At 41.0% G+C, this 22,843-nt stretch overlaps 1 protein-coding gene across 3 annotated transcripts; it reads right to left on the bottom strand.

The window, feature by feature from the left end:
• Positions 1-282: 282 nt before the first annotated feature.
• LGALS8 (galectin 8) lies at positions 283-15,432 on the bottom strand. 3 transcript variants are annotated; one of them, XM_014263465.2, is made up of 10 exons: positions 15,312-15,432; positions 13,284-13,492; positions 9,362-9,450; positions 8,562-8,772; positions 7,793-7,909; positions 6,009-6,065; positions 5,904-5,930; positions 4,456-4,544; positions 1,993-2,158; positions 283-1,538 (listed from the first exon to the last, which is right to left on the bottom strand). In XM_014263465.2, the coding sequence occupies exons 2-10, from the start codon at positions 13,395-13,397 to the stop codon at positions 1,389-1,391; spliced, it is 1,020 nt and encodes a 339-aa protein (XP_014118940.1). In that variant the 5' UTR covers positions 13,398-13,492; positions 15,312-15,432; the 3' UTR covers positions 283-1,388. The 3 variants fall into 3 exon arrangements, with proteins under 3 accessions (XP_014118940.1, XP_014118941.1, XP_005518576.1); XM_014263466.2 differs by lacking the exon at positions 15,312-15,432 and adding an exon at positions 14,993-15,230; XM_005518519.3 differs by lacking the exon at positions 6,009-6,065.
• Between the last annotated feature and the right edge of the window lie 7,411 nt (positions 15,433-22,843).

Raw genomic sequence — 22,843 nt, 5'->3', positions numbered from 1 at the left:
TGCCATGAGGAACTTCCTACCAGCTCCTCTGTTTCATTGAGTTTATCCTACAGCCCAGGAGTACATACAGCACAGCACTGTCCTGAAGGCCACCCCAGTACAGCACTGCCCCAGTGCCTGCTCAGGTTAACTGCTCTGTGGATCACTAATTCCTTGATGTGGAAATGGTTCTCCAGTCAGGCTCACTTTGCCAATTTGGAGATACTGGTAGGACCATGACAAAACAAAAAAAGATTATAGACCAAAAAGGGATCATAGCTACTTAACTACACCTGGAGAAAGCAGAGTTCGCATGTTTTTATTGATGCTTTTTATACATTAAATCTGCTCATTTAAAGTCTTTTAGTGTACATCTTATTCTTGAAATTGTTTCAGTATTAGCAGTCTTAAGATACACAGGGACATCCTTCAGGCACATATTGACAACTGGTAATAACTTATTTTTAAAAGGAATATAAAAAGACTGACATTGGTATGGAAAACTGAATAGGAACCGTTTATTTCACATAGATAATACTTGAATACAAGACTGAAAAAGGATTCATTCTCTAGTCCACTGCTGAGTAGTCAAGTGCCATCTCAGCTGAAACCCTATTTGGACTACCTGGATTCAGACATATTTTAAAAATTAAACCCACAAACATCTATTTAAACCCTAAGGATTTTTAACCCAGTTAGGAGCTACTTCAGATCTTCCAAAAGAAAGATCAAGCTTTCAAAAGTTCATGTAATTGAAACCAGCTAAATCACTTTCCCATTGTTTCACTTTGGAAAACTAGAAGCTAGAAATCTTAGGCCCTTGTAAGCAGAAGGTGACACAACCATAGGTGTCAGAGAAGGTGCTATTGCAGCAGCAGGCTAAGAGGTAAGAGCAAACTTCTTGCTTTTTGCTGAAGTAAGGGGTCAACTGTTTGCTTAATCCAGCCTCACTGTAAAGGTTATAGGTACTAACATAAATTAAGACATAGAAAATTATAATCCATACTTCTATCTTAAATAAATTATAAACATCCCTTTTGAGGTGGGTAACTGTATCTTTGCATCCTATTTCAGTCTCATTTCTACTTCACAATATTGAATGTATGGTGTCTAGGAATGCCAAATGGTAATTATTGTTAAAGTATGATGCAGCATTTTCATATTGCTAGGTTCAGTTATACAGGAGATTTATCTGAGCAAACACTAACTTAGCTTGCCAGGAAACTGTAAACTAGAGAAGGATTAAATTTGCAGTTAGCATTTCTGGTACTTGCCTAACTCAGAGAGGCAAATGCAAAAGCCTAGATAGATTAAAGGCAGGCTCAGCATGAGTCAGCACCTGTTTGTACTTGACAAGGAGGCACTGTCATTAGAAGAGGTTAAATTCTTTCAGTAGTGATTGAAAAGAACTACCAGCTCTTCACCTCCAACAAGTGAACATCTCCTATGACTTCCACAATGTTGATCTTCTCAAGTTGTTTAAAACGATGCTTGTACTGCAGAGTGTGAACACCATTAACAGCAACTTTAAACTGGTAGGCATCACAGAAAATAATCAGCTGGAAAGCAAGAAGAGAAACAGTTAAGACTTAAGCTCAGATAAGATGTGGAAAACAATCTGATGACCTAACATAGACTTGGGCAAGACTGTTTCTGATACAGAGAATGTTTCATGCAAAAGCAACATTTAAAAAAAAATGGGGCATCAATAAAATTCACAGAATCATAGAATAACTTAAATTGCAAGAGACCCGTAAGGATCAAGTCCAACTCAATTTAATTTAAATTTGCTCTTAGCACAGGTTGAATTTTTGCAACTACTTAAAAAGAAAACTTACTAAATAAAAACAAATCTCTGCTCTCTAGGGTCCCATTTAATCCTAAGTATTTTCAAGATATGAAATGCAGGAACAGCAATTTTATTTAAATCTGTATTAGTAATAGGACATTTAAGCACCAATGTTAATTTGTTCGGCAGATTTTTCAGTTTTATGGTCTTTCAGTTAATCTTACCTCAAAGTACATCCCTGGAACGAAAGGGAAGTTAGCAACTTCCTTTTCTTCTTCTCCCCAGCTGTCATGAAGGTAGGAGTTTCTTACAAAAACTTTGCTTTTCATTCGGGGATTCAGATGTAAAGCAATGTCCTTTGAGTCACTTGGTCTCAGATTTATTGCAAAGCTGGAAGATATTTTTTTGAAGTTTACTGCACCAAGGGTTTACAGACATGACAGCAGAGTCAATGCCATTTACCAAGTCCTTAACCAATACTCAGGCTGTTTGGGAGCCAGGGCTGTGATTCACCTGAAGAGCCAAGCAGGGCAGCCAGCCAGCAGGCACTGTCTCCTCTGCACAGAAACCGTTGCTGGAGGCAGCAAATGTAGGACATGACCCTGCTAGATCTACTTCATCACTCACAGCTTTCTGTACATGTCGCAGCAAGAAGCTATTGAGCCGAGAGCTGCTCCCCTACTGCACTAGGAAGCAGCATTCTCACAGGAAAATACAGGAGCTGCCTGCTCCCCCACCTCTTTCACTCAGCCAATGGAGATTGGGAGGCTTTGTTTTACCCAAAGACATCAGATCCTTTCTGCCAACAAACTGGTTGGACCCCAAGAAAAAGTTCAAAGATTCTCTCCATACATTTAAGACTGCTGAGAGGCCATGGATACAAAATGTTATTTTGCAGGCAGCAAAGCTCTGCCCAGGCTGAGTGAATACTCTGCCATCTCAGACGTGCCCACCAAACAGGGTTCCTAAAGGGGAACTCTGGAGAAGAGTCATCAGAGGGAACGGTCATTCAAATTCAAATGAATGCTTCAACCTGTGGCAAAGACCTTACTGCATTTGAAGAAAAAAATATTCCCTCCCCACCCAAATTAACTCCAGCTGTCAGACTGTTGCCCTCTTTTGAAAATTATTCAGTCCAGATAGGAAATATTGCAACACTTCCAAGCTGTGAAATCCTCTTTTTCACCAAGAAAAAGAAACATCTACAGCTGTGTGGAGAGCAAAAGACATGAAATAACTTATATACTCTATATAAATATATGTTTAAAAGCATAAACATAAAAAGCAGACAAGCTTCATGCTTTAACAGCCAAAAGCCTCTTCATGCTTATACTCATCTGAGCACATTCAGCACTTGAAAAGTGCTAATAAACTTTTCAAGCTAAAAGAAGGAAAATAAATGCTACTCTCTAAATGTTAATTATCCTATCCAATCTGAAGTCCATCCAAACTTTTTGAATAAGGATTCCAGACCTTGGATTCCAGTATGAACTCTGAATACTGCAGGGAAGAAACATGCCCTGAAGCAGCGGGAGTGCAATACACACACAATGTGAAAACACGCTTCTCATCATTTTCACTTCTCATTAATCACTTCAATTTTAGACATGTTTTGGCAGAGCCAAAACCACCCTTCAAGTAAAAGGCATGCTGAAGCACAGACATTTGCTCAACTCCATTTTGACTGTGTTGTGCTCTCCTACTCCCCAAGCTTTATTTCATGTTTGGAAAATGTGTTCTTTGCAGCCCTTTGTTTCCACCCCTATCAGCTTTCATGGAATCACAGAATGGCCTGGGATGGGAGTGACCTGAAAGCTCATCTCATTCCAACACCCTTGCCATGAGCAGGGACACTTTTTGTCTGGCTGCTCAGGGCCCCATCCAACCTGGCCTTGAACACTGCCACACATGGGGCATCCACAATTCCTCTGTGATCCCTGTTCCATCTCACTACCCTCACAGTAATGAATTTCTTCATCCTATCTAACCTAAACCTACTCTTTCTGTTGGAAGCTATTCCCCCTTGTCTGTCACTACACACTCTTCTAAATAGTCTCTCTCCATGTTTCTTATAGGCTAATTCCTAATACTGGAAAGCCACAATTAGATCTTTTTGAAGCATTTTTTTCCCAGACTGAACATTCCCAATTCTCTCAGCCTTTCCTCTTAGGAGAGGTGCTCCATCCTTCTCAATCACTCAGTTCATCACTTCCATCACTCAGTTATTGTCAGTTAGGCACCTTCATGCTTATACCAAGGAGGTTTGTCAGAGAAATATTATACAGCATTTGAGCACACCAGTAACTTGCCTCACTCATGTTTCACCTACTTCTGCCAGATCCTTACTCTTGGTTCTCTTTAGAATAAAAGCTGTCTCTGTACAGTGCATTTGCGGACACTTCCTGCACAATGGACAACTGTGAACAAACACACAAATTTGAGAATGACACAGATTTCGTAGGTAAGACACTCAGGTTTTACCTTCACTTTTTACACCAGAGCTTCTCTTTTAAGTCCTCTCTAAAGGGGTAATCCTGCTGGTTCCTGAGGAAACTGCACTGTAGTTTCAGATGATTCCAGATGCAAAGTTGCAAGTGAGTAAGGATATACAGAGGCAACGGAAAAACCTACTCATTCTCAAGAGCACCTCAGTTAAGTAACAGAAAAAAAAAAGCAGTAACACATACCTCTTAGGGTTTTTATTCACTTCTCCTTTAATGGCAATTGTGCATCCTGGACGAACTGCAGTATCAAGTTTCCCAAAATAGGGAACATCCTGGAAGTACACGCCCAGTAAAACTTTTGACTGTGACTTACTTCTTTCACTTTTTTTATACAAGCTGAGCTTTACTATGGCAGGAAGAAATTTTGGTCTACAATTGCAAATCTGCACTTAGAGCTAAAGTTATTCCTGCCAGCATATTGCAGGATTCTAATACTACAGTGGAAAATGTACACTGAGATAAATATATCAATGTATTGGGTTTTAATTTAGACTACCACCTTGGGTTCAAAACAAACATTATTTACAACTATTTCTGCCACCACTAATGGTGGAAGGACGGGAAGAAGGGGAAAGAAAAAAAAAAAAAAAAGAAGAAAAAAGTAAGCATGAAACTCCCCGTAATAGTTTAAATTCTTATCACATAATTATTCAGACTTATACTTGACTTCTCATCTCTGGAATTATCAGTTTTGCTTTAAGGAGTAAGACTCATGCTAAGGTGTGTTGTTGTCCCATGGTTACGTAAGTACTAGAAGTACTTAGGGACACTAAGTGTTCTGTTCTCCTGGCAGCAGCTCATAATGATAGACAGTGCAAGTACTTTTGTCTTATTTTTTCATTGTGTTAGAAATTACTTTTAACAGGGAAAAGGGAGTGGAGAAGCACTTCATATTTTTGCTGAAGTCCACCATTTGCAAATTACAATATTATGTGTTATTTGGTTTTGAAAAAAAGGCTCAAGAAGGCAGGCTGCCAAGTGACAAAGCATCTAAAATTATGGCACTCACTGCAACTTCACCTTCTCCACAAACTCTATTTGTTCAACCCCTGGCTTCAACCCCTTTTCAGTGCAGTCCTTGCTCCAGTGTGGATACTGTCCACCAGCACAGGTTTTTGCAAAAAGATGAGCACTCACTCCATCTATACACCATGTAAGCTAGGTTCAAGTTCCACCTCTAAGGTGAAATGCTTGTGCACAGGTATCTGTCAGCAAGAGGAAGATATAGCAGACACGTTCCACACATGTGAACAGAATATGACTGCAGAGTACTTTTGCTTTTCAGGTATTCCCTAAGGCAAAGAAAATAAAGATTATTTTGCCTATTAGAAAAAAATTCAAATGTGATTTAGTCCTTTAAAACTTCAGATACTTCACTTTTCATTTTTTTTGTTTATGGTTGTGGATGCTGTGTTTATCCTTTGGGTTTTCTAAATGATTTAACAATAGTCTCATTTGTACTAGCAGCAGAGAAGAGGATTATCCTCTACAAAACCTCACTGATTATCTTTCTTCAGTCAACTGTCAATTCCTTTCTTCTAGTCTTTTGTGCATGTCTGCTCATAAATAAGTGAAGTATTTTTGATTTTTTTTTATTCTACATTTGCCACAAATCTACAGGAAACACTTACCAATTGTAAACCATTTGGCATCTCCCCCTACAAGAGAAGAAAAGAAAATTATCTAGCTTATCAAACAACAGGGAGATTCACTCAACCTTTTACAAATATACGTACATTTTCTGTGCTTATCTTTGTTACTCCTAGAGATGATGGCTGAGAGCCTTGTAAAGACTGCAGAAAGAGAGATATTTAGGTGTCATTGCTAATGTCATACAACTTTAGCATAAAGTTGGTTTAGAACAATGTAAGGATCATCATGCTTTGAATGGTGAACTGTTAAGATGGAAATCTAAGGCTATGTCAATGAAATGAAATGTAGCCTTTTCTTTAGGCTACAAACTACAAAAAAGTTGAAGATCCACTGCTGAAGCCAAATCAAGGTTTCTGAAGATCACCTCATTACAATTTGAATCTTTATTTAACAGTCAGAGCACTGTCAAGCCCTCAAGATCTCAAGGTACTCACAGAATTCTCCTCACTGGGGTAGAAATACCAGTATGGCAAGTCCACACAGCAGGGTTCTTGGGATTCTAAGCAGCCCTCTATATCCTTGTCCCTTCTCACAGGAAGGACAGACAAGCAACATGGTCATGGCAGAGACAGTTCCAGCTTCGCCATAGAAGATTGTGGCTTCAGGTTGTTTATTTCAATACAAACCTCCAACTTCTTCCTCAGAAGAGTGTATTAGAAGCAAAGACTAAAATAAAAGAATTGCCTTTCTCCATTTCTTTCTTCCAAAAAGCATACAGCATCAGCAGCCACAGATTAAACTAAGTGTATGTTTTGTGCTTGGGTCAGACAATTTACAGCACCTGCTTGCCCTCAAGCTCTTCTTGGAATCAGCCCTCCAAGATCAGGATGCAGACAGCTTTTGCAGGAATATTATTCTGGCAACATGCCCAAGGCCAAGTAATGGGACTCATGAAAATCTGTTTACCAGCTTTGCAAATGATCTTTAAACATAGCAGACCTATGTTTAAAGCTTAGATTTCGTTAGGCTCAGCTTCGCTTCCTACCAAAACAATTATTAGTCTGCCGACCTGAGTTAGACCTCATATTTGGCAGCAAGCATCAAAAGCTTTGCCGACAATGTAGTGAAGACTGCACTGAAGAGACCCAGAGTATTTCACATGAGTAGGTAGGCTACCTTAGTGAGTGGCAGAAAAGGGAAAAGGCATTCACCTTCTGTATCTCCCTGGAATTTATCACCTTCAGTTTCTGTTCTAAAAGCCTAACTCTTCCAGAACAAAAGGATCTCTCCTTCTTCACACAGAAAAACTCTCTGTTAGTTTACAATCAGTAGCAGAGCTGGCAGCTGACAGGAGGCACAGCACAGCCTTCACTTTGAATTCACTGCAGTTTGGTCCACATGCATGGTCAAGATATTCAAAGAGAGTATCTTTCTCATTCCCATAAATGTACACTTCTAACTTCATTCAACAAATCAGTCAGTTAAGCAGGAAAAACAGGGCTATGTGCACAAGAAGCTCCAGCTGTGGCTGACCTTGGCATTTCAAAGCCAAGTAAGAAGTTACAGCCATGGTTAAACTTGTCATTTAGAAGCACTGAATACTCAAGAGCTCTTTCTGGAGCCTCTACAATATTTGAAAAGCCTAATCCACTCTTATACTAAGTATCCAATTAATTCTTATACCATGTGTCCTGTTAACTCTGTAAGCTGTAAACTTTTGTCACTTTCTTGCCCCTAACTGTAAGACTAAAACAGGAAGACAGCAATCCTCATGAGAGTCACATGCTAAAATGTGGGGAAACCAAAATCTCCTTACCAACATTGGACTGTGTAGCTACTTCTCCTTCCTTCTCACTGTAAATCCCACTATGCAGTTTAGCAGGACAGAGGAAGTGAATCAAACAAGTCAGCTATCTATACAACTTACCTTAGAAATAAACTCTATGGTTTTGATCTGCACTTTGCCATATATTCCAAGAGTATCTATTTTTTCAAGGCTAATTCTGTGGTTGTAGAGCAGCAAGTGTTTTTTGTTTACAGTCACCTAAAGAGACAGGGAAATAAACAGAAAAACTGTATTAAACATACATTAAACCAGCCATGTAACAAATTGTATGCACACATCTCTGCTTTATACTGGTTTGGTACAAAACGGAAACAATTTGGTACAAAACACTCCTAGGAGGGTCCTAAAAATATCAGATCACCTAAGTTCAGCTCATCCATGATTCAGTCTTTCCATCACTATAAGGGAGATCCATTTGCCCACACTAAAATTTGCATTTCACACCTTTGTTTCTACCACCTGATCATTTACCCATGTGGCACTATCAATGTAACAGAATCTATTATTACAGTCTAACAGAGCAAGAAAAATACACCTCATATGTCCCCTCCGAAAGGGCTGTCCTACACTAGTCACAGAACAGGTTTATCCCAAGTTAGCCCTCTGCACATACAGAGGGAAGGGTGGAGTAGCCATTAGCTATGGCAGGAAGTTCCTTGCCTACTCATCCAATTTGGAGGGAAGCAATACAAAATTAAAGGTTTGGCTTAATTAGCACCTCTTTTCTGCAGTTAGACTATACCCAGGTAAAAGAGACACCTAGACCTCCAATATTTATTTCAATTATACAGAATACCTCTACTTTATTGGCCTGACAACAGTTGCAGATGAAGAATCAACCCAGACTCACCTGGAATTTGTCCTTTAAAATCATGATGACAATCTCAAATGACTTTCCTTTTTCAAAAGGCATCTCATAAGTGATCTCCTCCCAGCCCCACTTCTCCCTCTCCAATGTGTTGCAAACAATGCAGCCAGACCTTTTGAAGCGGGGGTTGAAGTGGAATGCCACATCAGCTCGAGGCTTTATGCTGCTGCCACACTGTAAATCCACCTGGAACCTACTCATAAAAATAAGACAAACCACATTCAGCTCAGTCTCGCAATAATTCACCTAAAGGCTCGGTACATTTGTGTTTTACCGTGGAGCCTCAAAACAGGCAGACATAATGAATGTCACTGGATAAGAAAAAACCTTTGAACAAACATTTGTCCTCCTCTCTTCCTACATAGCTGTGAAAGGTTCTCCCATGATCTATTGCAGTGAATATAACTGTTTAAATTTATTTAATGGTCATCAGTCATATCGTGTAAACTCCTCACTTACTGTGTTCACCACTTTCCCTCCCATCACCTTCAGCAGAATGTATCAAATGAACCTTCGATAAGGTCAGGGAACAGAATCCCCTTATTGGGCACAAGTACTAGTCCATACCTCCAAATCCCAGTTTAATTCCTATACATGACACATTCAGTTATCAATTTTGTTAGTCTCAGATTACCCTTCATGCCTGCATTCAATCTGATGCTATCACAGGGATTTAGATCAAGCCTTTGTGTGCCATCCAAAGTAGGGCCCATCGAAACATTTCATCCATTATATTCTTGCTCACGTGGTGACACTGCAAAACATGACAACATAGCCTCTACCTATCTGCATCATCAGGAACAGTCCCATGTATCACAATCAGCTCTCCAGGAACAAGGCCACCGTGTATGGTCCCAACATATGGAATGATCTAGAAGAAGGGAGAACAACAAAAAATGAAGAAAAAAAATATTCCAATACCATTTTGTGATGGAGGCAAAAAAACCCAAAATAGTTTCAAAATTAGTATTCTAACTTAATTATATGATGCTCTACAACACTGAAAGAAATACAACTAGCTTTTAATAAAAAGAAACCACAACAGCAAGGGAAAACTTAGCATATTTGTCCCTGTGAAAACCAAGCTTTTCAGATAAAATTAAAAATAAAACTTCCATCCTCCATTCTTAGCTCTCAAATGAAGAGTTGTACTATTTTATTGTATTGCTATTCATAGAGCATTAAGAGGATTCACTTCAAATTAGATTATTCCCAAGGGCTGACAAATATCAGCCCCTTGCTGGTACCAGGAGGCAACTTCCACAACTCCCCTGACCCCAGGAGCTGCCTTTTTCCTTATTCTTGCTCTATTAGGGAAAACAATGATAGGAAGAGACTGTGTCACAGTGTGTCTTCTTAGTAAAACCTACACAAACACAACAAAATACCTCATCCTAATGAGCTAGGAACTGCAAAGTGCACTGAAACAGCCCTGCTCCAGAGTCTTGGATTTTATGGTGTCTACAGTAGGCAGTCTGGCTCAAAGCCTCACTATCTTTTCTTCCTTACCAATAGCTGGAGAGGGTAATGTGTGCCTGCTACACTGCACTGAAATGGCAGCATGGTGAGAGTTGTTAAGCCATAGTGAAGGATATGTCAGAAAGGATAAAAGCCACAAACACCCCGGCACAGCTCACAGGCAAAGACTCAAGACATGCTCACAGAAGCCCCACCCTGATCATCAGCATTTCAGGAAGGGATGGGAAGCACCTTAACATTAAACTGTGGAAGTTCCCAGGGCCTGACCCAAAAGCATAGCAGTAAGTCACACATCTCATCACATGTGTAATGTGCTTCAGATTGAAAAAGGAAGTAAATGGTACAAAATGTTGCTTTTACTCTGGTTAACTAACAGGAAATTTTGCCAAGGTTGGTTTTGGTAGTTTAAAAGATTTTAGGATACCTTTGAAATGAAACATCAATCACAAACAAGAGTTCCAGTAACTTAACAACAAAAATTAAAAACACATTGGAATTACTACTCTTGAATGGAATATTAGACCATAAAACAAATTGAGATTTTTATTTTTAAAATATAGAGATCATTGCATGAAAGAGGCAGATATGAAAAGGGTATGTGTTTGTTGACAAATATTTTTGTTAATCTGTGAAGAAAAAGGAACGACCACAGAAATTGTCTAACTCCAGAGTGCTGATCATTTCTGCCAGTAGATACACATCCTTTTCTGTCCACTCTCCACTTTGCTTCTCAGCTACCCACCCACTGCATAAAACCTAATTCAGTCATCTTGTGCATCAGGGGGAAAAAAAAAAAGAAATCGCTTCTCAAGCACATTGCCAGGTTAAGTCTCATCATTTTCATTGGCTTTAGCAGGTGCAGTAGAAAAGGACCAAAATGTGATATTAAGTGTTAAAAGTGTAAGAAAAGTGTAATCCTTTTGCTTACTGGTAGTCACTTGGTTCCTTAAAATACAAGCTGCACACCAGAAGATAGTTTTTATTCAAATAGCAAGACTAATAATAAAAAACAAAAAGTGTATCTTGACTGTTCTAATTTTTACACTCTGATCCTAAGGGGCAGTGGCTCTATTGCAATAAAGCAGTAAGTTACTGGTTCAGTCTCCAAAGACAAACTGAAGAAGCACACACAGGTCAGGGATACTGGGACTTGACCACTTTAGTGAAGCAAAGTTCTATAGTCCTGGTAAGGAACGTGGCAAAAGCACTTCCTTATATTCAAAAGGATGCATTTATTTAGAAGTAAAGGTGGCACATCAACTCTTCAGAAGCTCAGATGTGGAACCTGCAAGACCATAATAGAGCACTTTCTGGATGCAATACTATAGACTTAATGAGACTTTGCCATCACAGAATGTGCCTGTAATTTCCTCGTGTCTCAAGATGCTCTTCTACTACTTTTTCCTCATTTATTAAGAATAGTGCTTGTCACATGACATGGTCTACCATCATCCTGTCTTTCTTCCAGACCTCCAAAACTTGGCTCTAAAGCCAACTGGTCAATGTCAACTGAGTTTGAGGGGTCTCAAAGATGATGTTCTTCCTAAAAGAAAATGGCAGTTTTCATAAAACAAGATGAGTCTTACAGAGGAAAGGACTGCAATAAAAGCTTTTATCCAGCATGCTGGATATCAGACAGCTGCCCCACCAGATGGGACATGACCTAATTTCTTGTTGGATAGGTGGAGTAAAGGGCACAAAGGAGGAAAGCAGATTTTCTGCATGCTTGAGAACAGTACAGTAATGAAGAAATACATCTCAAAATCAAACCAATAATAAAGCTATGAAGTTTGCTGCTAATGGAACAATGTATTCAAACAATGACATTTTCATAGTCTGCCCTGCTACAGAAGGGCTGAGGTTGGAAGAGACCAGAGAGACCTCTGGTTTCTCTAACGAGATGCCTTGCTCAAAGCAAAGCCAGACAGAGCAGGTTGCTCACTGCCTCATCTGGAGACTGCCCCAAAGTCATCGGCACAATCTTTCCCATCTGTCTCCATATTCCAATCCCAAATACTCATTCTTTTTCCCACAATAGGCTCTTTACCCCTAAGTTCTAGTTGAATTCTCCTGCTAAGTTTTTTCACCCATCATCCTGATCAGTCCCTTTGCAGCCACCCAATTTTGCTGGAGTCTTAGTCTCTCTCTGAAACTACTCATTTGTCCCAAACAACTGTGAATCCTTCTCTTCGCATCTCCTCTCCCACCAAGATCTCCATCTACCAACTTTCATTCTCCCTTTCCTTTTGCACTTCAGCCCTTCCACCTTCTAGTTAATCACACAGCTTTCCTTCCTCTTCCAGATGGGTTCTCATGAAGGGGGCTGAAACTATTCCCCCCTCATCCCTAACTCTATTCACTTTGCAATATTGACCATACACTGGGAATAAACAATCACATTCACTGAGAGCCCAAGAGTGTGACAGTGCAAAGCTGCAATAGATAAGGAAGTCCTGTGCAGGTCTGTGTTACTGTACATTCCCCATAAATACTTCACAAATTTTAATATTTTTAAAGGGGTCTAGCACAGAATAGTAAAAATACTATTTCTGGCAGGTTCAAATGAACCACATTTTTTAAGGCACAACAGAAAACACAGCTTCAGGTACCCCCTTTAGGGAAAGTCAAAGTAAGGCTGCTGTCACAGACCATGAGAATGCTAGAACTTTTCAGATAAAGTTTCCAGACTCAAAGCTAGGTAAACAAAATTCCGTCAAATCCAGTCTTTGCAATTGCTGAATCATGTCAGCTCAAGCTTTCCACAGAAAACAGGATTTATTATTAATTGAGATATGAACTATGAAAACAGATTCCAAGTTTCGTTGTTCAGACTGAAGTTACAGGCACCACAAAACATACATTTTATGAGAACTGCCAGACACCACCCATGTTTACAGAGAATTAGGACTGAAAACACTCCTTATCATACTTTCACTTTCCACCATATTCTGCAAAAATGCCAGACATCTACATAAGCTGTACATGAAGCAGGATTATCCTCCAAGGTTGACAGAACACCTGTCCTCTTTTGGAAGTCCTGTCCATTTACAGCACAATTTCTAAACACCATCAGCTCTTCATGTCACCTGTGACATTCTCCCTCAAATACCTGAGCAATGCAGAGCTCCCAGTAGCATCCCTCACTGTGCAAAACAGTACTATTGGCATAAAACAGCCAAGTCCCATTTCCCAAGAGAGACACTGTTGACATGACAGAGGAGTTACCGGGTTAATGATTGTCTTCTGTGATGTATCCAAGGGCAGTTCATGTATTTCTTTCATTGGTGTATCCAAGGTCAGTTTACCCATTTCCTTCTGTAGCGCACCCAAGGATGTCATCTTCCCTCCTCCAGATAAGTCTGTCAGTCCTGTGTGGCCACTGCCAGAGTGTATGTAAAGAACTCACTGATCAGGCAACACCAAAGGAGGGATCCCTTCAAAAAAAGGCCAGAAATTTTAATTAAAGAGAAACAAAGTGACACAACATGAAGTGAAACCCTCCAAGGTAAAACTACAAATAACACAAGAAATGATGCAAATATCTTTCCAGTAAACCTGCTGGAGTTTTGAAATATGAAATTAAAAGGCTTGCTTAAAGCACTGAGAAGCCACACTGGTAAACAGTGTAAGCAGCAGCGTGCTATCCCCAGATTTCCCATGGCAGACAAGCCTTAGCGGGTGACCTTGCCTTTTCCACCTTTATCTTACATCAAGTTAAGAAATACTACGCAAAGACAAAGAAGAGAAACAGAGGATGTTTTATGTTTCTTCCTCCAACACATACAATCCCTGAACTCCACAAGTAATTACAGGAGTTTGTAAAACTAGAATTAAATGCACAACATTATTAAGAAATAAAGCTTATGAGTATGCTCAGCTACAGTGAAACTTCTTTAGCAAAGTGACCAAAATTCAGGGCCCAATTGTATTATTTCTGGCATATTCTGGAGAAACAGAGTAGCATGTAAGTTGTGTGGTGTTGACAAGCAGGGAAAAAATCAAAAGTGAGGGCTCTAGCCACATTATTGTGTGACAACAGCAAGCAATGTTATGAAGAAGAAAGAAAAAAACAAAAACACACACAACCAGAAAAAACTCCAGAACAACACAAAACCCCAAGGTCTGTGGCCTGTTCCACAGGGGTTAATCTTTTGTAATGATTAAACAATCGAGTGGTCCATTTTGCAACATCTGGCTTATCTTGTTGGAGATTTGGACCAGATGGGTATTAATTCGCCCACTTAAGACCAGTATCTAGAATGCAATTCAGAGAACATAAGATGCCAACACTGCACAATTATTTTGCCCTTTGACCTTCTCAAGGGATACTACCATAAATTCACTTTTGCCTGTGCAGGCAAATTTTATTGATTAAATTTTTAAAAGGAGAAAATAAACATCAAATCGAACAATAATTTAGCCTTTACCGTTGTACAGTCCAACAGCAGACCCCAAGAAAATGAAACCTACAACCCAGCAGCCTGCTATCCTGAGCTTCCTGCAACAGCAACCTAGATCCTGCCAGGAGAGGATCCTGGCACAGGGTCTTGGCAGAGCAGGTGGCACTATGACAAAGCGATGAGTTAAGGGTTTTCTTGTTTGCCTATTAGTACTTTATTGGCAAGGTCGCAATAAAGAAGGAAAGCTGCAATTCAGGCTTTGTCAAAAGCAGGACATGCAATTGCAAAGCTCTTCTGTATCCTTCTGTCAGAGGAAGCACTAGCAAAGTATGTGTTACACCAAATCTGCAACACGGCAAGTTAAGGTTCCCTGACGCTGCTTTGAGAACTGAGATACACAGGCTGCCCTGTTATCTCACACACTCCAAGGGGCTGGAAATATCTTCCACAGACAAACAGGAAACCACAGAGGACAATAAGCAGTTATTAGGCTTCCCACTGTGACACAGAGAAAATGTGTCCTTCATGAGTTACCTTCATGAGGGTAACTCCGGCCAGTCCTTACAATTAAAGCGAGATTTTGCACCAGTGCGAACAAGGCTTCTACAAAGAGAATTTCCGAGACGCTTTCTGGATATCTGCAAGCAATTAAAGTACAAAATACCGGCGGTGTCCCCCGCTATAACTCCCGAACAGTGGAAGGACACAGAACCAAGCAACCTCGGCCGCTTCAGCTTTACAGCGAACCGCAGCAGTCCCGGCTCCCCACAGCCCCGCCAAGAGCAGTCCCTCTTCCCGACACGCACAAGGGCGGGCAGGGGGCGGGTCCCCCGCACTCCGCTCCATCTTTTACCTGCAGGAGGCACCGTGGCGATCAGCAGCACCCGCACACCTGCAGGACGCGCCCGCCCGGCGCTGCCGCCATCGCCGCCGGCTCCGGCCCCGGCCCCGCTCCCGCCCCGGCCCTCACCGCGGTGACGTCACCACAGCGCCGCCCACGCGGGGGCTGTGGCGCGTGCCCAGCACAGGCTGTTGGCCCCGGCGCGCGCAGGCGCCTCCCCCTGCAGCCGGCGGGGCGGGGCTGAGCCCGCCTCTATGGCGGCCTCGGGGATGGGTCCCCCACCCGTGTGAAGTCAATCGCGCTCCTTCTCCTGCGGACCCTCCGCTTCCTGTGTGTGTTGTGCTTCCTCTGAGGGTCCCGTGTTACAGCGCAGCCCCATCCCCTGAGAAGGCGCATCTCACGCAGAGTCACACAACTGTTGGGTCCTTTGCAACCCTCTGGGGATCAAGTCCAACCCCCCTGCGAAGGGCAGGCTCACCTCGAGTAGATGACACAAGAATGAGTCCAGATGGGTTTTGAAGGTCTCCAGACAGTGAGGCTCCACGACCTCCCTGGGCAGCCTGTTCCAGTGCTTTGCCATCCTCTATGTAAAGAAGTTCTCCCTTATGTTCTTGTGTTTTAGTTTATGGCCATTGCTCCTCACCCTGTCATTGGGCCTCACTGACAAGACTTTGGCACCATCCTCTTGAACTCACTTTTGATATACTTCTGTGCATTAATGAGATCCCCTCTCAGCCTTCTCTTCTTCAGACTGAGCAGGTCCAGCTCCCACAGTCTCTCCTCATAAGAGATACCCCAGACCCCAAATCATCTTTGTGGCCTCCGCTGGACCCTCTCCAGGAGCTCCTTGTCTTTCTTGTATTGAGTATCCCAGAACTGGACACAGCACTCCGGATGTGGCCTCTGAGGAGTGCAGTAGAGGGGCAGGATCACCTCCCTCAGCCTGCTGGCCCCACACTTCCCAATGCAGCCCAGGATACCATTGGCCCTCTTGGCTGTGTTATAAATGCAAAGGCAAATTTAGGTTAAATAAAAGAACAGTTTATTATAAAACAATTTTTATAATAAAAATAAACAACGAGGAAAAACCACAATAAAATAAACAGCGCAGCGCTGGGTGGACAGGGGTCTATACCCAAAGGTATAGGTGTTCCCAAATCCACGAAGGAGGGTAGACTGTCCGGGGTTTTTATAGGGATTTTGTGTCCTGAGGCCAAAACTCTGAGCAGTTACTGTTCAACAAAGAGTTTAGATGGCTGGTTGAATGAATTTCCTGGAACCGTGGAACTGAATCAATAGACGACTGGGCAGAGTCCTCTCGTATGTAAAAGTTCTGAGTGCTTCTTGATTGTATCTTCGGTTTGGGCTCTCAGAGTGAAGTATCCAAGTCTGGTGTGGAGTCGACAGATATCTCGGCTGGGCTTCCACTTATTGTCCGGCCTGATTGCATCTTCAGTCGGGGTTTGCAGGAAGGGGTGCCCAGGTGCGGTGTGGAGTCGATAGCCATCTCGGCCTGGCTCCTTTCTTTGTTTGGCTTAACCGTTCGTGTCCTGCTCTTTCTTTCAGGCTGATGAACGTTGCCTAGGGTTGTTACTGCCTGAATGGGTAGTTACTGCTGGGTTTGGGGAAATTCTTCGGCCACACTATATTTTATATACTTTTTACATTGTTACAAATCTAGTTATATACTTATTTATTCTTTCACGAATTTTTATCCAAGGTTACATTTATCACAGTTGCAAGGGCACTGCTGGCTCGTGGTCATCTTTCACCCACCAACACTCCCAGGTCCTTCTCTGCCAAGCTGCTCTTTAGTAGATCAGCCCTCAGCCTGGGCTGGCACTTGGGCTTGTTCCTGCCCGGGTGCAGGATCCTGCACTGGCCACGTTGAACCTCATTAGGTTTCTCCCACTCAATTCTCCAGTGACCCACAATGACTGTGGTTATTTCTGTGGCCAGACCCAAACACAGTTTCCAAGCTCACACTGGGTCATTCACTGACCCAGGATCTTTGTGTTTCTGAAAACTGGAAATCTTATACCCAACCCAATCTTAAAATCACCGCCCCAAGGCTGTGCTTCTTTCCTTCTGTTCCCTTGCAGGCCCCACTGAGAGTGATTTTGGCAGTTTTGGTCTAGTAAGCAGGAAGGCCAATGAAGTCTGTTGCAATTACACAGCTCATGATGTGTAACAACTATCTGCTCAGAGATGCACTACTTCAGGTTCCTCCTGTTAATACACTGGATGGAGAAAAGATGAGCACAAAAATAAAGAGTGCAGTATAAAAGGTTCACAAGCTTAAATCACTATCTCCTATTCAACTGAAAGCATTCAGTATCTGCTTTGCAAAACACAGTGTATGTGGCTGTAGTGAATTTAGAACGGCATTCAGCCACTTGTCACAAAGACCACTATAGCATCTTAGCTAGATGATATCGTCTTCTATTCCACAATTAACCAACACAAAAGCCCCATCTCGAATCATATCTGCTGCTGGAGTTCTGCTGATAGTTGTAGGATTGCTGCTTTAATGCTTTAATTAATCCTGCTCATCTCAGGTCCATATGATTTGAAAGATTAATTCACAGAAAGGTATGCTAACAACTTCTTTTGAGGAGAACTACAGAAATGAGGTACTCAGATAAAAGAGCAGCAAAGCAGGTTGCCTAGGTAAAGGTGTCTTAGAATCATGCATGGCTGTGAGAGAGGAGGACTGACAACTATTGTGTGGTCAGGTGCTAGCAAAAAGGTGCTAGCTATTCAACTGTTCTACATAATTCCACAGCACTACTTAAAAAGAGAACAAATGAAAGGTCCTGAGCCTGAACTTAGCTATTCTTTGAAGCTATTCTTTGAAGCTATTTTTCCAGACACTCCAGTTAAAAGAGTAGAACACTTTAATAAAACCAGACTGACATAAGTACATGAAATATACTCAGTTGTCAGTATTAGACTGCAACCTCAAAGCAGGTTTGAAAGTTCAGGTCAAACAGCAAAGACAGAAAACATGCTGAAAGATTGGAATAAAAAAATATGAGGCTGAAAGCAAGAGCAATAAGTGGAAATGATCCTAGAACCACAGAAAAGAAAGTTTTACTACTTTACTAATTCTTGCTCAGGGCTCTTCTACTTTTGGGAAGAAACAATCCAAAGGAAATATGATTTGAATTATGGACCAGTTCCTTACTGAAGCAGAACAGCTGTTTAATTAACAAAATTTTAGGCTGTGTCATAGGCAGTTTACGAAATTTGCAGGGAAGTCCCTATTTCAGCTCCCAGATCTGATGCAGCATTGACAATGAGTCAGTTGGGTTACAGCTTCAACAGCTTTGTATTACAGTACTGTCACTTTGTTCAAAAACTTTCACTCTCCTGCCAATTTCTTGTGACTGCTATTTTTAGCACCATTTACTAATGGCAGTCCTGTCAGCAAATAACAAAGTCTTCCCTAATTTCCACTGTCCAAGTCCTAATTCAGTTTTTTTCTTTTAAATTTGATGTGCACTCGGCCATTTCTGGGACTATGTGTAATCCTGTCATCAGAGACTTCTCATGTTCCAGCAGAATTCTGCTTGCGGGAAAAATAGAAATGCTTTGTCTAGACCAGATGCAGCCAATTTCAGCTGAAGCAAATATAGAAGCTATTCTTGGCCATAAAGGTAGCATTTCACCAAGGACCCTCTTACCCCTAAGAAATTTTACCTGCCTCTCCTGTCCTTGATGCCAAGCCTGTAACCTGTGCCCTCTCAGGGTAGCAAGCCATGGTCCAAAGTCAAGGTGAAAACATACATAGTCACACTTACTTTCCTGGTATTTTATGCTCAGTTCCAATTATAACATTTCCATCAGCAATGTAATTCCCTGGACTTGACACAAATAAACACTAGTCTCCATTAAGAAACTTGCCCATGAAAGTTACTCTCAATTAATTTTTTCATATTGTTTTACCAGAATAACTGCAATTTTTCCCTAGTTTATACAGTACTACAGGCCACAGGGTAAAGCCTCTAGCGCAAATGTTCAGCAGACATTTTGTGCTTAAGGACTTCATATGATCTCAAAAGACTGACATTGTTGTACCTTCTGTAGTTTTAGTGGAGCTGTCTGTGCATTACAGCATTTTCTGATGAAATTATTCCCCTAGCTTCTTCGAAAGGCTTTAGACTCAAAGAGGACATGAGTCACCACTTCTTGGTACACCAACATTAAAATTTCAGTTGACAGCCCAGCTGGCTCAGCTTTTATTTGGCTACGAGTTAATCAGTGACCTTCCAAAACTTTTCCTTGATATATCACCATTTAGCTTCAGTGATCATTCTGATCTTCCAGTTTTCAGTTTAAAGCTTGCAAATCACAGGAAACAAAACAAAAAGTCATGTTTTTTTAAATGGGCTTACAGATTCAAAAGCTTAAAATGCTACAGCTGCTTCAGGAACAAACAAGTATTCTATTTTTTGTTGCAATTTTTTTGCTTTTTAAAGCAAAATGTTGAAGAGAAGCATAAGAGCAAACAAGATACAGAATAGACATAAGGGCCAAAGGACAAAGAAGATACCAAGAAGTCACAAGACCTTTTGAAAACCAAATATAGGCCTTATAACCCTTAAAACATACTCACCCCTTCTTTCTTAAATCAGTGACATTACACTCTTGAAGTAGTCTGGATCACTCCTTCATTTGCGTTGCAAGAGGTACAGGAGCAAACCTGTGCCTGTGCTTGCCCTTTCTGTACACCCCACCACACCTCCACCCCCAGGCGGTTGTGCCATGATCTGCACATAGTGATTCAGTCCCTGCCTACCTAGGGAGATAAAAAAACAGGAAATATCATGTATCTGTGCAAAGGGAAAGACTGTGTGATATTCTCCAAACTGGGGACTGTGACCAAACCCAAGATCCCTAGAACTCCACACCTTCATCATCCTCGTGGCAGCCCTCAGCTCTCCTGCATTTTCAAGGGAGAAGTGCGAGGGCTGTTGTGTCACCTCTCACCACGAGATGGTAGGTGTTTCCTGACGGTTAGAGAGGATCAGGCTTTTAACAGACCTTTGAGATGGTGAACTTCTCAGCTTCAGAGAAAGCAGAGGCAAAAGTAAATAAGGACAAAAAAAAAAAAATACCCCCAAAAAAACTGTTCATGGGATTATGAATGAAGTACGGGAAGCTCACATAGACTGGGGGCAAAGACAAAAATAAATTCTCAGCTTAAACTCGAGATATTTTTACTATTGTAAGTATTTCGGTGCCCCTTTCTTATCCTGGCTCTTTGTGTTAAGGAATGTTTTAGCTATATAATTTTATTTTTTTTTTTATGTCATCAGCAACATGAAATTTCAGTTATTTTTTGAGACAAAAAACATTTGAAAATTAAATATTGGGTAATCTTTGAAGCAAACTCATAATCAAAAAAGAAGAAGCAATTTCACATGAATGTGTAAAGTTGTATATCCATCCCTTGCTGGACACAGAACACATTTATTATCCAAGTTACTCATGCTGCTCTTTCTCATTTGAGAATCTCGGGCAACTCTCATTACCACAATAACAAATATACATTTCCTCAAATGACCTGTCTTTAAAATCAAGAATCATTGTTTTACAAAGGCAAAATAAAGAGATCAAGCTAGTAAGAATGCTCAGCTGTTAATTGCCCCTCTGCCCCTAACAGAGGGTTCAGCAACCCTTTCCCAAGGCTGTCAACTTCTCTTTGCCATCAGTTTCTTCCAAGATGGAGTCACTCCCAGTCCTTAGGCAAAATACAGGAAAATACTACAGACTGCATCTCTCAAAGTAAGTTCTTTTAGTGCTGCTGATATTCAGCCTATCCACTTAATGCCAACTGACCACAGACATGGAATCAAGACTAGCTGAACTTGGGGACTAACAAAAGCACTTTTCTGTCAAAACAGGCAAGAAGCTCACATCCTCATTTAATGGTGCTCTAACCTACTGTCCAAAACGAAGCCAAAATTTAAAATTTACAAGATATAGTGATAGTAGTTATGAATAACAAATTACTTGCTTTCATGGACAGAAGAACATGATCTGCTGCAAAAATTACACAAGTAGGCTGCTCTTTAATTTATTATAAATGCCATGCACTTTCTTTGACCTCGTTTAAACAATTCTGCTGTCTGACAAATAATTTCCAGCTATGTCTGGCCCCAAGTCAAGAGTGCTACCCTAGCTTAAAGAACCATAAGGCAGAATTTACATTTCTTTCCTCTTGCTAACAGCTTAACTTGGAACTGTGGGAGGCCTTTTGAGACAGTGAAAAATACACAATCTCTTGCTCAAGGCACTGCCCAGGCCAAGCTGCAGCTCTCCATTTTTCAGTACTGGTTCAGGAAGAACCTTTGGTTTACAGTTTCTGTACAAGTTATTTTGAAGCAAGCGCCTGAGACCATGCTGACTACCCCTATCCTTTTTGGTAGGCTCCACAGGACAGTCCCCAACCCATCCTGCATTCCTGTCCACAGATCCAAGGGAAGTGCATGCAACTGGACCCTGTCACCATTTTGCTGAAGATACCCCATAGTTGTCCACACAGGAAAACTAGGCTCTCCTGGAGCACAGCACCTTAACTTTGTCATTGAAGAACAGTTATTAAGCTCATTATATCTTAGATAAGCTTGCAGGAATAGGGTGGTTTGGCCAGCTTCACAGAAGCTAAAATGGGTGGCAAAGGCATTGATCATCCTGCAGGCACAGAGACAGCAGGCAAAAACTAGAAATCCCTGAAGGGAAAATAGGTCTTATACAGGAATAGGGTGTTGAAGAATGGCTTGCTTCTTAAGGCCATAGCTCCTTAGAAGGCCTGCACAACCCTGACTTTGAGCTAGCATGAGTCCTTGGCAAAATATTGTATCAAAGAAATAAAGAAGACTAGTTGTTAATAAGACAATGAAGAATAGATGAGAATTTAGGATGAGAAATCTGCTCAATGTATCTTGTGAATGTATCTTATGAAGTTTGTCAGGATATTAATTCTGAAGAATGTATCCTATATAACTGCTTAATGTATCTTAATAATTTTCACTAAAAAGTATCTTATAGGGCTGGGGTGTTATGAGCTGGACCAATAGAAATGTAGAAGTTAATACGTGAAAAATAGCAATTATCCAATCATAATAGAATATAGATTGCATGTTACCTTTTCAAAATACTATAAAAATGTAGCTAAGATTGTAATAAATTTGGAACAAGCAGCTAACTCATATCGGGTTGTCTCTTGATTCCCGAACCCGTCTCCTACAATAGGAGAATGATATAATGGAACAAAACTGATAGCCTAGTACAGCCTTTTTATTGTCCAGTATCAGATTGGTTATTAATTCAGGAAAAGTTCACCCCATACAGGTTTCATACCTTTATGTCTCACTGTCTTAGTCAGTAACTCAGCTATAGGTTTCTAGATAAATATTCTTGTTCATCATCTTATCAAAATTAACTCATTTTTCATATGGAAAAGACTAAAAAAATGCATCTTCCTTTTTTCAGTAGCAGTATGTGTTGCAAACATAAGTGCTTTAAGGCACCATGAA

Source organism: Pseudopodoces humilis, chromosome 3 (assembly GCF_049639895.1).
Source record: "Pseudopodoces humilis isolate 2021_Gansu_Grassland_sample_001 chromosome 3, ASM4963989v1, whole genome shotgun sequence".
NCBI lineage: Eukaryota > Metazoa > Chordata > Aves > Passeriformes > Paridae > Pseudopodoces > Pseudopodoces humilis.
This window is presented reverse-complemented; position numbering and strand designations above follow the sequence as displayed.